A 16,198-nucleotide genomic window follows, 5' to 3' on the forward strand; every position below is an offset into this window, starting at 1 on the left:
AGTTCTGCAAACCAGACAAAATCTCACTGCTCAGCAGCCTGGCTGATTCCTCTTCAAAATGGCTATGTCTCAAGGGAAAAAGAAACACTGAGTAATGAAATCCCTGGGCCTCTGTGTATATTGAATTTTGCTTAGTAATTCTTTACTAAATCATTAATTCCCTTATACCTTCAATCACATTTTGGGTTTTGTTGTATATGTTTCCTAAATAGACTTCAGCAGAAAATGGCTTAATCTGCTAATACTGGACAAGTAATTCCCCTGGTGAGGACTGAGGCTCATGCCATCCCACAGTAATGAAAACCTCTCCAAGGTCTACATTCAAGATTTTGTGCTGGAGGGATTTGGGGGTGGCCTGGAGACCCAGGTGCTACTCTTCACTCTGTTTCTGGCCCTGTACATGGTGACTCTGCTGGGGAACATTCTCATGATCATCATAATTACCCTGGATGCCCGCCTGCACTCCCCAATGTACTTCTTCCTCAAGAACCTCTCCTTCGTGGACTTGTGCTACTCATCTGTGATCGCCCCCAATGCACTGGCCAACTTCTTCTCCTCATCCAAGGTCATCACCTTTGCAGGATGTGCCACCCAGTTTTTCTTTTTCTCCCTCCTGGCCAGCACTGAATGCTTCCTCCTGGGTGTCATGGCCTATGACCGCTTCATGGCCATCTGTAACCCCTTACTTTACCCCAGCACCATGTGCCAGTCTGCCTGCACTCGCCTGGTGCTGGGCGCCTACTGTGGAGGCTGCTTCAACTCTGTTGTGCAGACCAGCTTCACATTCCACCTCTCATTCTGCAGCTCCAACCGCATCAACCACTTCTTCTGTGATGTGCCCCCTCTGCTCCTGATCGCCTGTGGCAACACGGCCATCAATGAACTTCTTCTGTTTGGCATCTGTGGGCTCATCATTGTGGGTGTGACATTTGTGATCCTCATCTCCTATGGCTACATCACAGTGACCATCCTGAGGATGCGGTCAGGAGCTGGGAGACGCAAGATCTTCTCCACCTGTGGCTCCCACATGACTGCAGTGACCCTCTTTTTTGGGACTCTCTTTGTCATGTATGCCCAGCCAGGAGCAATTGAGTCCATGGAGCAGGGCAAGGTGGTCTCTGTCTTCTACACGCTGGTCATCCCAATGCTCAATCCTCTCATCTACAGTCTGCGAAACAAGGATGTGAAGGAAGCTGTGCAGAGGCTGGGCCAGAAACACACAGTCACGTGAAGGATGTGCAGTAGGGAGTCAGTGTGTCCTGCAGGCTTGATGGAAGCTATGGAGGTTGCCACAGATGGGGAGCTCAGTTTTCTTTAACTGGCATATTTCTCAAACAAGAAGAATAAGCTTTAGATAAATGTCATATGCTATCTACAACCAACAATGGTATATTGTGCCCTTGAAAGTTAATGGGTTGATCTTAGTTTCAGTGCTTTTTTTCAGAATAAAATTTTTAGAAATGACTCTTCAGTCTTGGAAACAAATTGAGGTTTGCTGGACAGAAAGGTCGGGGAATGGGGTAAATGGGTGATGGGCATTAAGGTGGGCATGTGATGTGATGAACACAGGTGTTATATTCAATTGATGAATGATTGAAAACTACATCTGAATCATGATGTAGCATATATTGGCTAACTGAATTAAATTTTTTAAAAATACAATCATAAAAAGCCATTCACATAGTGAAATGAGGAAGTCCTGGTCCTCCACACAACAATACCCTCAAGACACTGAAAGAGAATGTCATGATCTTACAAAAAGTGATGATTACATGGCAACTAGTAAAAAGATAAAAAATTAGAGACCTGTTCTGGGGAGTGGTCATATCCTCTTTTAAAAAGACAAATTAACAAAAAAAATAAAAATAAAAATAAAAAAATAATAAAAGACAAATTATCTCATGTGCATGTTGGCCATGTCTATGTCTTCCCTGAGATTTTTTAAATAATAAATTTATTTTTTTACTGGTGTTCAATTTGAAAACATACAGAATAACACCCAGTGCTCATCCCGTCAAGTGCCTCCATCAGTGCCCATCACCCATTCACCCCCACCCCCGCCCTCCTCCCCTTCCACCAACCCTAGTTCGTCTCCCAGAGTCAGGAGTCTCTCATGTTCTGTGTCCCTTTCTGATATTTCCTACCCATTTCTTCTCCCTTCCCTTCTATTCCCTTTCACTATTATTTACATTCCCCAAATGAATGAGAACATATAATGTTTGTCCTTCTCCAATTGACTCATTTCACTCAGCATAATACCCTCCAGTTCCATCCACATTGAAGCAAATGGTGGGTATTTGTCATTTCTAATGGCTGAGGAATATTCAATTGTATACATAAACCACATCTTCTTTTTTTTTAATTTTTATTTATTTATGATAGTCACAGAGAGAGAGAGGCAAAGACACAGGCAGAGGGAGAAGCAGGCTCCATGCACCGGGAGCCCGATGTGGGATTCAATCCTAGGTCTCCAGGATCACGCCCTGGGCCAAAGACAGGCGCTAAACCGCTGCGCCACCCAGGGATCCCAAACCACATCTTCTTTATCCATTCATCTTTCGATGGACACCGAGGCTCCTTCCACAATTTGGCTATTGTGGACATTGCTGCTAGAAACATCGGGTGCAGGTGTCCCGGCGTTTCGTTGCATCTGAATCTTTGGGGTAAATCCCCAGCAGTGCAATTGCTGGGTCGTAGGGCAGGTCTATTTTTAACTCTTTGAGGAACCTCCACACAGTTTTCCAGAGTGGCTGCACCAGCTCACATTCCCACCAACAGTGTAAGAGGGTTCCCTTTTCTCCGCATCCTCTCCAACATTTGTGGTTTCCTGCCTTGTTAATTTTCCCCATTCTCACTGGTGTGAGGTGGGATCTCATTGTGGTTTTGATTTGTATTTCCCTGATGGCAAGTGATGCAGAGCATTTCTCAAGTGCTTGTTGGCCATGTGTATGTCTTCCTCTGTGAGATTTCTGTTCATGTCTTTTGCCCATTTCATGATTGGATTGTCTTTTTCTTTGCTGTTGAGTTTAATAAGTTCTTTATAGATCTTGGAAACTAGCCCTTTATCTGATATGTCATTTGCAAATATATTCTCCCATTCTGTAGGTTGTCTTTGAGTTTTGTTGACTGTATCCTTTGCTGTGCAAAAGCTTCTTATCTTGATGAAGGCAAAAGAAACAAAAGCAAAAATGAACTATTGGGACTTCATCAAGACATTTTGAGTTTATCTTTGTGTATGGTGCAAGAGAGTGGTCTAGTTTCATTCTTCTGCATGTGGATGTCCAATTTTCCCAGCACAATTTATTTTTTTTATATTTTTTTTAGAGTTTGTTATTATTTTTTTTTATTGGTGTTCAATTTACTAACATACAGAATAACACCCAGTGCCCGTCACCCATTCACTCCCACCCCCGCCCTCCTCCCCTTCTACCACCCCTAGTTCGTTTCCCAGAGTTAGCAGTCTTTACGTTCTGTCTCCCTTTCTGATATTTCCCACACATTTCTTCCCCCTTCCCTTATATTCCCTTTCACTATTATTTATATTCCCCAAATGAATGAGAACATATAATATTTGTCCTTCTCCGACTGACTTACTTCACTCAGCATAATACCCTCCAGTTCCATCCACGTTGAAGCAAATGGTGGGTATTTGTCATTTCTAATAGCTGAGTAATATTCCATTGTATACATAAACCACATCTTCTTTATCCATTCATCTTTCGTTGGACACCGAGGCTCCTTCCACAGTTTGGCTATCGTGGCCATTGCTGCTATAAACATCGGGGTGCAGGTGTCCCGGCGTTTCATTGCATTTGTATCTTTGGGGTAAATCCCCAACAGTGCAATTGCTGGGTCGTAGGGCAGGTATATTTTTAACTGTTTTAGGAACCTCCACACAGTTTTCCAGAGTGGCTGCACCAGTTCACATTCCCACCAACAGTGTAAGAGGGTTCCCTTTTCTCCGCATCCTCTCCAACATTTGTTGTTCCCTGCCTTGTTAATTTTCCCCATTCTCACTGGTGTGAGGTGGTATCTCATTGTAGTTTTGATTTGTATTTCCCTGATAGCAAGTGATGCAGAACATTTTCTCATATGCATGTTGGCCATGTCTATGTCTTCCTCTGTGAGATTTCTGTTCATGTCTTTTGCCCATTTCATGATTGGATTGTTTGTTTCTTTGGTGTTGAGTTTAATAAGTTCTTTATAGATCTTGGAAACTAGCCCTTTATCTGATATGTCATTTGCAAATATCTTCTCCCATTCTGTAGGTTGTCTTTGAGTTTTGTTGACTGTATCCTTTGCTGTGCAAAAGCTTCTTATCTTGATGAAGTCCCAATAGTTCATTTTTGCTTTTGTTTTTTTGCCTTCGTGGATGTATCTTGCAAGAAGTTACTATGGCCGAGTTCAAAAAGGGTGTTGCCTGTGTTCTTCTCTAGGATTTTGATGGAATCTTGTCTCACATTTAGATCTTTCATCCATTTTGAGTTTATCTTTGTGTATGGTGAAAGAGAGTGGTCTAGTTTCATTCTTCTGCATGTGGATGTCCAATTTTCCCAGCACCATTTATTGAAGAGACTGTCTTTCTTCCAATGGATAGTCTTTCCTCCTTTATCGAATATTAGTTGCCCATAAAGTTCAGGGTCCACTTCTGGATTCTCTATTCTGTTCCACTGATCTATGTGTCTGTTTTTGTGCCAGTACCACACTGTCTTGATGACCACAGCTTTGTAGTACAACCTAAAATCTGGCATTGTGATGCCCCCAGATATGGTTTTCTTTTTTAAAATTCCCCTGGCTATTCGGGGTCTTTTCTGATTCCACACAAATCTTAAAATAATTGGTTCTAACTCTCTGAAGAAAGTCCATGGTATTTTGATAGGGATTGCATTAAACGTGTATATTGCCCTGGGTAACATTGACATTTTCACAATATTAATTCTGCCAATCCATGAGCATGGAATATTTTTCCATCTCTTTGTGTCTTCCTCAATTTCTTTCAGAAGTGTCCTATAGTTTTGAGGGTATAGATCCTTTACATCTTTGGTTAGGTTTATTCCTAGGTATCTTATGCTTTTGGGTGCAATTGTAAATGGGATTGACTCCTTAATTTCTCTTTCTTCAGTCTCATTGTTAGTGTATAGAAATGCCACTGACTTCTGGGCATTGATTTTGTATCCTGCCACGCTACCGAATTGCTGTATGAGTTCTAGCAATCTTGGGGTGGAGACTTTTGGGTTTTCTATGTAGAGTATCATGTCATCGGCGAAGAGGGAGAGTTTGACTTCTTCTTTGCCAATTTGAATGCCTTTAATGTCTTTTTGTTGTCTGATTGCTGAGGCTAGGACTTCCAGTACTATGTTGAACAGCAGTGGTGAGAGTGGACATCCCTGTCTTGTTCCTGATCTTAGGGGAAAGGCTCCTAGTGCTTCCCCATTGAGAATGATATTTGCTGTGGGCTTGTCATAGATGGCTTTTAAGATGTCGAGGAATGTTCCCTCTATCCCTACACTCTGAAGAGTTTTGATCAGGAATGGATGCTGTATTTTGTCAAATGCTTTCTCTGCATCCAATGAGAGGATCATATGGTTCTTGGTTTTTCTCTTGCTGATATGATGAATCACATTGATTGTTTTACGGGTGTTGAACCAGCCTTGTGTCCCAGGGATAAATCCTACTTGGTCATGGTGAATAATTTTCTTAATGTACTGTTGGATCCTATTGGCCAGTATCTTGTTGAGAATTTTTGCATCCATGTTCATCAGGGATATTGGTCTGTAATTCTCCTTTTTGGTGGGGTCTTTGTCTGGCTTTGGAATTAAGGTGATGCTGGCTTCACAGAACGAATTTGGAAGTACTCCATCTCTTTCTATCTTTCCAAACAGCTTTAGGAGAATAGGTATGATTTCTTCTTTAAACATTTGATAAAATTCCCCTGGGAAGCCATCTGGCCCTGGACTCTTGTGTCTTGGGAGGTTTTTGATGACTGCTTCAATTTCCTCCCTGGTTATTGGCCTGTTCAGGTTTTCTATTTCTTCCTGTTCCAGTTTTGGTAGTTTGTGGCTTTCCAGGAATGCGTCCATTTCTTCTAGATTGCCTAATTTATTGGCGTATAGCTGTTCATAATGTTTTTAAAATCGTTTGTATTTCCTTGGTGTTGGTAGTGATCTCTCCTTTCTCATTCATGATTTTATTAATTTGAGTCTTCTCTCTCTTCTTTTTAATAAGGCTGGCTAATGGTTTATCTATCTTATTAATTCTTTCAAAGAACCAACTCCTGGTTCTGTTGATCTGTTCCACAGTTCTTCTGGTCTTGATTTCATTGAGTTCTGCTCGAATCTTTATTAACTCCCTTCTTCTCTTGGGTGTAGGATCTATTTGCTGTTTTTTCTCTAGCTCCTTTATGTGTAAGGTTAGCTTTTGTATTTGAGTTCTTTCCAGTTTTTGAATGGATGCTTGTATTGCGATGTATTTCCCCCTTAGGACTGCTTTTGCTGCATCCCAAAGATTTTGAACGGTTGTATCTTCATTCTCATTAGTTTCCATGAATCTTTTTAATTCTTCCTTAATTTCCTGGTTGACCCTTTTATCTTTTAGCAGGATGGTCCTTAACCTCCACGTGTTTGAGGTCCTTCCAAACTTCTTGTTGTGATTTAGTTCTAATTTCAAGGCATTATGGTCCGAGAATATGCAGGGGACAATCCCAATCCTTTGGTATCGGTTCAGACCCGATTTGTGTCCCACTATGTGGTCTATTCTGGAGAAAGTTCCATGTGCGCTTGAGAAGAATGTGTATTCAGTTGAGTTTGGATGTAAAGTTCTGTAGATATCTGTGAAATCCATCTGGTCCAGTGTATCATTTAAAGCTCTCGTTTCTTTGGAGATGTTGTGCTTAGAAGACCTATCGAGTATAGAAAGAGCTAGATTGAAGTCACCAAGTATAAGTGTATTATTATCTAAGTATTTCTTCACTTTGGTTAATAATTGATTTATATATTTGGCAGCTCCCACATTCGGGGCATATATATTGAGGATTGTTAAGTCCTCTTGTTGAATAGATCCTTTAAGTATGATATAGTGTCCCTCTTCATCTCTCACTACAGTCTTTGGGGTAAATTTTAGTTTATCTGATATAAGGATGGCTACCCCTGCTTTCTTTTGAGGACCATTCGAATGGTAAATGGTTCTCCAACCTTTTATTTTCAGGCTGTAGGTGTCCTTCTGTCTAAAATGAGTTTCTTGTAGACAGCAAATAGATGGGTCCTGCTTTTTTATCCAGTCTGAAACCCTGCGCCTTTTGATGGGGTCATTAAGCCCGTTCACGTTCAGAGTTACTATTGAGAGATATGAGTTTAGTGTCATCATGATATCTATTCAGTCTTTGTTTTTGTGGACTGTTCCACTGAACTTCTTCTTAAAGGGGAATTTTAAGAGTCCCCCTTAAAATTTCTTGCAGAGCTGGTTTGGAGGTCACATATTCTTTTAGTTGCTGCCTGTCTTGGAAGCTCTTTATCTCTCCTTCCATTTTGAATGAGAGCCTTGCTGGATAAAGTATTCTTGGTTGCATGTTCTTCTCATTTAGGACCCTGAATATATCCTGCCAGCCCTTTCTGGCCTGCCAGGTCTCTGTGGAGAGGTCTGCTGTTACCCTAATACTCCTCCCCATAAAAGTCAGGGATTTCTTGTCTCTTGCTGCTTTAAAGATCTTCTCCTTATCTTTGGAATTTGCAAGCTTCACAATTAAATGTCGAGGTGTTGAACGGTTTTTATTGATTTTAGGGGGGGATCTCTCTATTTCCTGGATCTGAATGCCTGTTTCCCTTCCCAGATTAGGAAAGTTTTCAGCTAGAATTTGTTCAAATACATATTCTGGCCCTCTGTCCCTTTCGGCGCCCTCGGGAACCCCAATTAAACGTAGGTTTTTCTTCCTCAGGCTGTCGTTTATTTCCCTTAATCTATCTTCATGGTCTTTTAATTGTTTGTCTCTTTTTTCCTCAGTTTCCCTCTTTGCTATCAACTTGTCTTCTATGTCACTCACTCGTTCTTCCACCTCGTTAACCCTCGTTGTTAGGACTTCTAGTTTGGATTGCATCTCATTCAATTGATTTTTAATTTCTGCCTGATTAGCTCTAAATTCTGCAGTCATGAAGTCTCTTGAGTCCTTTATACTTTTTTCTAGAGCCACCAGTAGCTGTATAATAGTGCTTCTGAATTGGTTTTCTGACATTGAATTGTAATCCAGATTTTGTAACTCTGTGGGAGAGAGGACTGTTTCTGATTCTTTCTTTTGAGGTGAGGTTTTCCTTCTAGTCATTTTGCTCAGTGCAGAGTGGCCAAAAGCAAGTTGTATTGGGAAAAAGAGAAAAAGAGAGGAGAGAAAGAAGGAAAGAAAAGAGAAAGAGAAAAAAAAGGGGAAGAGAAAAAAAACGAAAGAAAATAAAAAAGAAGAAAAAGAGAAAGTAAAAGAAAGGAGAAAAAAAGGGGGGGTGGGGGAAGGAAACAAATCAAAAAGCAAAACAAAACAAAAAAAAAACCAAAAAAAAAAAAAAAAAACCAAAAAAAAAAAAAAAAAAAAAAAAAAGAACCACAGGGGAGTATCTTCTGATTCTGTGTACTTTAAGTCCCTTGGCTTCTCCTGGAAGTTGTCCGTCCAGCTGGTCTTCTGGGGGAGGGGCCTGTTGTGCTGATTTTCAGGTGTGAGCAGTTGGGGGAGCTGCTGTGCCCCTGCCTGGTGCAGGGCTCGGTGGGGGTTGTTCACCCCGTGAGGCCGCAGGAGGAACAGCCCCAGTGGCGGGGCAGCTCTGGAAACCTGGATTCAGCCCCGGCAGGAACTCCGTCTGCAGGGCCTGGAGGCTCCGGGGCGGGGCCGCTGATCTGCTCAGCTGGGGCAGGAGCGTCCTCGCTGTCCTGGGCCCTCCCGGCCTCTGCCTGTCCCGGGGGAGGCCGGATCCTGGGCTGTGTCCCGGCGCCCTGTGCTCCGGAGCCTGCGCTGGTGGATTCGCGCTCCCGCCCCGCATCCCCCTCCGTGGAGCTGCCGCCCGAGCCCCTCCGAGCTGCTCCTGGAACCGCGCAGCCCCCTCCGCACGGAGCCTCTTCCTCTGCCCGAGCCCGACCGAGCTGCTCCCGGGGCCGCGCAGCCCCCTCCGCGGAGCCGCCGCCCGAGCCCCTCGAGCTGCTCCGGGTCCCGCCGTGCGCGCTGCAGCCCTTAGGGAGCTCGGCGCACTCTCCTGGGCGCGCAGTTGCTCTGTTACTGTCCCGGGGAGCCCGAGGGCATCCCCGCCCTCCTGGGTCCTGCTCCACCTCCCCGCGAGCCCCTTTAAGCCCGGGAAGGTCGGTGCAGCTCCTGCTCCTCCGGGACGGGGCTCTCCTGTCCTGGGGACACTCGCCCCGGCCTCAGCCCGGCTCCTCGCGGGCCCCTCCCCCTTGGAGGCCTTTGTTCCTTTATTTCTTTTTCTCCGTCTTCCTACCTTGATAGAAGCGCGAACTCTTCTCACTGTTGCATTCCAGCTGGTCTCTCTTTAAATCTCAGGCCGAATTCATAGATTTTCAGGATAATTTGAAGGTTTTCTAGGTAGTTTGGTGGAGACAGGTGATTTGGAGACCCTACTCTTCCGCCGTCTTGCTCCTCCCCCCCAGCACCATTTATTGAAGAGACTGTCTTTCTTCCAATGGATAGTCTTTCCTCCTTCATCGAATATTAGTTCACCATAAAGTTCAGGGTCCACTTCTGGGTTCTCTATTCTGTTCCACTGATCTATGTGTCTGTTTTTGTGCCAGTACCACACTGTCTTGATGACCACAGCTTTGTAGTACAACCTGAAATCTGGCATTGTGATGCACCCAGATACGGTTTTCTTTTTTAAAATTCCCCTGGCTATTCGGGGTCTTTTCTGATTCCACACAAATCTTAAAATAATTTGTTCTAACTCTCTGAAGAAAGTCCACGGTATTTTGATAGGGATTGCATTAAACAGACATGGCCAACATGCATATGAGAAAATGCTCTGCATCACTTGCCATCAGGGAAATACAAATCAAAACCACAATGAGATACCACCTCACACCGGTGAGAATGGGGTAAATTAACAAGGCAGGAAACAACAAATGTTGGAGGGGATGCGGAGAAAAGGGAACCCTCATACACTGTTGGTGGGAATGTGAACTGGTGCAGCCACTCTGGAAAACTGTGTGGAGGTTCCTCAAAGAGTTAAAAATAGAGCTACCCTACGACCCAGCAATAGCACTGTTGGGATTTACCCCAAAGATTCAGATGCAATGAAACGCCGGGACACCTGCACCCGATGTTTCTAGCAGCAATGTCCACGATAGCCAACATGTGGAAGGAGCCTAGGTGTCCATCGAAAGATGAATGGATAAAGAAGATGTGGTTTATGTATACAATTGAATATTCCTCAGCCATTAGAAATGACAAATACCCACCATTTGCTTCAACGTGGATGGAACTGGAGGGTATTATGCTGAGTGAAGTCAGTCGGAGAAGGACAAACATTATATGTTCTCATTCATTTGGGGAATATAAATAAGAGTGAAAGGGAATATAAGGGAAGGGAGAAGAAATGTGTGCACAATATCAGAAAGGGAGACAGAACGTAAAGACTGCTAACTCTGGGAAACGAACTAGGGGTGGTAGAAGGGGAGGCGGGCGGGGGGTGGGAGTGAATGGGTGACGGGCACCGGGGGTTATTCTGTATGTTAGTAAATTGAACACCAATAAAAAATAAATTTAAAAAAAAGATAAAGAAAATCAATTTAGTTTTAGCTTAATATATTGTTTTATTAAAAATTATAGCTATATCAAAAGAAAAGGAATATTCCTCAGCCACTAGAAATGACAAATACCCACCATTTGCTTCGATGTGAATGGAACTGGAGGGTATTATGCTGAGTGAAATGAGTCAATCGGAGAAGGACAACCATTATATGTTCTCTTCTTTTGGGGAATATAAATAATAGTGAAAGGGAATAGAAGGGAAGGGAGAAGAAATGGGTAGGAAATATCAGAAAGGGAGACAGAACATGAGAGACTCCTAACTCTGGGAGACGAACTAGGGGTGGTGGAAGAGGAGGGGGGTGGGGGTGAATGGGTGACGGGCACTGATGGGGGCACTTGACGGGATGAGCACTGGGTGTTATTCTGTATGTTGGCAAATTGAACATCAGTAAAAAATAAATGCATTATGAAAGATATAAAATAAAATAAAAAATTAAAAAAATAGAGACAAATTATTTAATTAATTAAAAGACACATCCACCACTAGACCACCTCCTCTCCTAGTAGTTGTGGAGGTCGCAACCCTTGCCCTTCCACAGAGTAGGGACGGTGACTGGAGTAAATAGAGAGGCATCCTCACTGCTCACCAAACACTTTATAAGCTCTTGTTTTTCAAACACATTTCAGTTTTATAAATTTGAAAAGCAACTCTTAACTGATCCTCTTCCAGGAACAGAGATGTATTCAGGGTGGTCTTCTCCCACTCGTGGATCACTCTTGCTGTCGGGGACCAACAACAAACTCAGATGAACCCAAAGAGGATTGTTTTCTAACAGTTCATTTCAGCTCACAGAAGAATGGTACACCTAAGGTGATAGTAGGAAGCCGTGAGAAAATGTCTTTAGGCTCAGGACTTCACACTTGCCACTCCCGGGAGGACAGTACACGTAGGGCCACAGAGTCAGCTCTTAGTCTGCTTATCTCTTCTGTTTATCTTAGGGCCCCAAGAGACTTCTGGGCTTTGGTGCCTGGCCATGTAGGGGAGGGTGGGTCAGATAAAGCTTAGGGACAGGTGTACCCAGGAGAGCCAGAGATCCCAATGCACTCCAGAGGCCAAAATACAAACAAGCTCTCTTAATTGGCCATTCAAGGCTCCAAGTCCCAGCCTTGTAGGTGGAAAGAACTTCCCAGCACAGTGACCCCAAGATACACGTCCTTGTGCTGCTGCCTGGAGGAGGCAACAAAACTCAGAAGCTGGGGTGAGCAGAGACCATTCTATTCCCTGATTCTACCAGGAGAAGGAGCTTCTAGAATCCGGAACTTAGGGCACTCATCTAGACTGTCCCTGGACCCTAAGGGCCCTCTCCTATCTCCTTCTCACTCTCTCTTCATTGCCTGGAAAGCCAGAGCTGAAGGAGGAGGGGTGGCATTCCTCAGCTCACACTTCTTTATCATCAGCACCTGAGGGCCAGGAGCTCAGAGACCCTGGGAGAAGCAGGTGCTGGCTGTGTGAGCTTCAACAGTCATGACCCTCACCTGGAGGAGGTAAGGGTCAAGGCAACCATCCCTTAGGGGTCCCAGGGTATGAAGGACACCGGTGTAAGGGAGGCATCAGAGCTATGGTAGACAGGAAGCACTCAGGGATTGCCTCAGCAGAGGGGGTGACCCCACTCCTGCCCTGGCAGCACTGTCTTGGGCTTCAGGGTCATTCCATCTGAATGAACAGGTTTTGAATTCAATCAGAGGATCACAGCACCAGGCTCCCTCATGACCTGAAGTGCATTTCTCATGCTCAAATCGTTAGCTCCCCAGAGTACTGAGCACACACACTTCTAAAGGACATGGCCACGGGGTGGGAGATACAGAAATAGTGTAGACCAAGGCCAGCCCTGGGAGCTCATGGCTCTGCAGGAAGGCAGACATGACAACAAAGACTGCAATATATTGGGACACGGGCAGTGAGGGGCTGTGACCAGGCTGCTGATGGCACAAAGAGGAAATCAGTCACATCATAGAGGTGATGGAGAGGTAAAGATGGGAGACAGGAGAGCTGATCACAGCGAAACAGTGCATGGGGGTGACAGACATTAGTGGCATAACCAGAAAATAGATAATTCCCAGCATGATGTCCCCTGTTGGATCCGGGATCACCTCACATGGCTGCTCCTGGGTTCCTCTCTAGGATCCTTCAGCTGGTGGGGAAGCTGTCACTCATTTGTATTAGGGAGCAATATGACATGAGGGAGATTGTGACTATTCCACACTGGGAGCTAGCCACCTGTTTGTTAAATGGGATTATTAGAGAAGAACGGGGTTGACTTCCAGGCTCCCTGTTCTGTTCCATCAGCAGATGGTCAATCTGCTAATGCCGTCATCGTTTCATTGCCGCTACTTATGGTTGTCTGTCGTGCAAATCCCCCCACGCTGTTTGTCTCCTCAAGAATGTCTTAGACACACTCAATTTTACACATTTCAGCACGCGGTTTAGAATCAGCTTTTCTGACTCCGCAATAAAAAAATCACTGGGATCACACTGACTCAGTTCAGTGTGGGGAGAACTGGCATCATTGCAATACTCGGTGTGCTGGTTGGGAACCTGCCACATCCCGCCATGTCACTTAATCTACTTTGGTTTCTCTCAACAGTTTTATGCATTCCTGGATTACAGACAACTTGGTGTCCAACATACGATAATTTTTATATGTTACTTAATTAGCTTTTGTTGGTAAATTTGCATATATACTTGTAATTGAGATGGCGTATTTTTAAAATTTTTTCTTATAAAGTCCTTTTCAGATTTTGCCATTATGATTACATGTGCTCATAAAATAACATGGAAGTTTGACCCTCTTCTATTATATTGAAGATATTGTATGATTATTTTGTTAGATTTTGTCGTAATTAGGAGAAGTATCTACTGTTACAGGGAAAGCCATCTAGTACCGGGATCTTTTATATGGAAAGATTTTAAAGAACTTCTTATATTTCTCAAACTATGGATCTCATGTATCTTCTACTTTGTTGGGAGAATCCACTGGGCATGGGTGATATCTTTCTAATAGTTTGCCATTTTTATCAACATTTCAAGTTATGAAAACATTCTGTCACGATCCACTCGAATTCTAGGATCTCAGTGGTATCCTCCTTTCACTCCTGACATCAGAAATTTTTGCCTTTTCTCCTTCATCCTTCCAAAGTCTTGTCATCTTATCAGTCTTCCCAAATAATCATCTTTTGGTATAACATCTCTGGTGTGTTTCTGTTTACTGTTTAATGAAGTTGATTCTTTACTTTCTTCCTTTCTATTTCCTTGGGATTTCATTCACTAATCTTTTATAATATTTTCAAATAAATACTGATTTGCTGTTTTTCTGCCTTTCTAGCATATGGATAGAAACCTATAAATTTCCCTTTGAACACAGTCTTAAATGTATCCTGATAATATTTTTGTTGCTCATCTTACACAATTTTAAATTTCAAAATTATTGTTTAGACCTGCAGCTTACTTACATTTTATTTTGATATGTATATTTTTTTTAATTTTTTTTTTTATTTATGATAGTCACAGAGAGAGAGAGAGGCAGAGACATAGGCAGAGGGAGAAGCAGGCTCCATTCACCGGGAGCCCGATGTGGGATTTGATCCCGGGTCTCCAGGATCGCGCCCTGGGCCAAAGGCAGGCGCCAAACCGCTGTGCCACCCAGGGATCCCTGATATGTATATTTTTAATTGAAGTTCGATTTGCCAACACTTTTTTTAAAGATTTTATTTATTTATTTATTTATTCATGAGACACACAGAGAGAGAGAGAGGCAAAGACACAGGTAGAGGGAGAAGCAGGCTCTATGCAGGGAGCCCGATGTGGGACTCTATCCTGGGTCTCCAGGATCATGCCTTGGGCCAAAGGCAGACAATCAACCACTGAGCCACCCAGGCGTCCCTGATTTGCCAACATTTTAAATGAAAAAATACATGAGGATTTTAAAATGCTCTTTGTGACTTACTTTTGGTTTATTTTTTATAATAAATTTATTTTTTATTGGTGTTCAATTTACCAATATACAGAATAACACCCAATGTTCATCCCATCAAGTGCCCCCATCAGTGCCCATCACCCATTTACCCCCACCCCCTGCCCTCCTCCCCTTCCACTACCCCTAGTTCGTTTCCCAGAGGTAGGAGTCTTTATGTTCTGTCTCCCTTTCTGATATTTCCCACGCATTTCTTCTCCCTTCCCTTATATTCCCTTTCACTATTATTTATATTCTCCAAATGAATGTGAACATATAATGTTTGTCCTTCTCTGATTGACTTACTTCACTCAGCATAATACTCTCCAGTTCAATCCACATTGAAGCAAATGGTGGGTATTTGTCGTTACTTTTGGTTTAATTTAAATTGCACACAAATATATTTTATACACTTTGAATCCTTTGAAATTTGTTGAAAGCGGCTCTGTGTCCAGAATATAGTCACTGTGTATATATGTCCTTTGTAAACTTGAAAATAATGTACATGTAGTATACATAGACCACATCTTCTTTATCCATTCATCTTTCAATGGACACCGAGGCTCCTTCCACAGTTTGGCTATTGTGGACATTGCTGCTATAAACATTGGGGTGCAGGTGTCCCGGCGTTTCATTGCATCTGTATCTTTGGGGTAAGTCCCCAGCAGTACAATTGCTGGGTCCTAGGGCAGTTCTTTTTTACAATGGAATATCACTCAGCCATTAGAAACGACAAATACCCACCATTTGCTTCGACGTGGATGGAACTGGAGGGTATGATGTTGAGTGAAATAAGTCAATCGGAGAAGGACAAACATTATATGGTCTCATTCATTTGAAATATAAAAATTAGTGAAAGGAACTAAAGGGGAAAGGAGAGAAAATTAGTGAAAATATCAGTGAGGGTGACAAAACATGAGAGACACCTAAATTTAGGAAACGAACGAGGGGTAGTGGAAAGGGAGGTGGGCGGGGGGTTGAGGTGACTGGGTGATGGGCACTGACAGGGGCACTTGGCAGGATGAGCACTGGGTGTTATGCTATATGTTGGCAAATTGAACTCCAATAGAAAAAAGAAAAAGAAAATAACGTACGTCCTCTGATGAATGGATTTGGTAGAGGTGATATATACATATAATGGACTCAGCCATAAAAGACCATGAAGTCTTGCCATTTACAACAACATGGGTGGATATAGAGGGTATTGTGCTAAATGAAAGTAGTCAGAGAAAGAGAATTATCATATGATCTCACTTATGTGTGGAATTTACGAAACAAAACGAATGAACATAGAGGAAGAAAGGAGAGATGCAAACCATAAAGCAGACTCTGAACTACAGAGAACACACTGAGGGTAAGAGAGGGAGGTGGGTGGCGGGGGGTGGGTGGGGACAAGGTGATAGGGATGAAGGAGAGCACCTGTCGTGATGAGCAGCACCAGGTGCTCTATGGAAGGGCT

General features: G+C 43.2%; 3 protein-coding genes across 4 annotated transcripts in view; all 3 read left to right on the plus strand.

The window, feature by feature from the left end:
- The window catches only part of LOC140616327 (olfactory receptor 9S13-like), a 24,222-nt gene continuing 8,024 nt past the window's right edge, over positions 1–16,198 (plus strand). The window contains exon 1 of one of the 2 annotated variants that reach the window (XM_072796958.1): positions 1–91. The gene's annotated coding sequence lies outside the window, so the exon portion shown is untranslated. Of the gene's footprint in view, positions 92–12,134; positions 12,275–16,198 lie in introns of those variants that run through there. The other variant, XM_072796951.1, reaches the window with a different exon arrangement.
- LOC140616326 (olfactory receptor 9S13-like) lies at positions 235–1,406 on the plus strand. The gene has a single exon (XM_072796950.1). The coding sequence runs from the start codon at positions 281–283 to the stop codon at positions 1,229–1,231; it is 951 nt and encodes a 316-aa protein (XP_072653051.1). The 5' UTR covers positions 235–280; the 3' UTR covers positions 1,232–1,406.
- Positions 12,135–16,198, plus strand: part of LOC140616322 (olfactory receptor 9S13-like) — a 21,450-nt gene continuing 17,386 nt past the window's right edge. The window contains exon 1 of the mRNA XM_072796941.1: positions 12,135–12,274. Within this exon, the coding sequence (XP_072653042.1) occupies positions 12,255–12,274 (20 nt within the window). The 5' untranslated portion in view covers positions 12,135–12,254. The remainder of the gene's footprint in view (positions 12,275–16,198) is intronic.

The sequence above is a fragment of the Canis lupus genome, chromosome 24 (assembly GCF_048164855.1).
Source record: "Canis lupus baileyi chromosome 24, mCanLup2.hap1, whole genome shotgun sequence".
NCBI lineage: Eukaryota > Metazoa > Chordata > Mammalia > Carnivora > Canidae > Canis > Canis lupus.

What these genes read in the sequence shown, in the direction of transcription:
- LOC140616326 (XM_072796950.1), top strand. Translation starts at nt 281, where the DNA reads ATGCCATCCCACAGTAATGAAAACCTCTCCAAGGTCTACATTCAAGAT.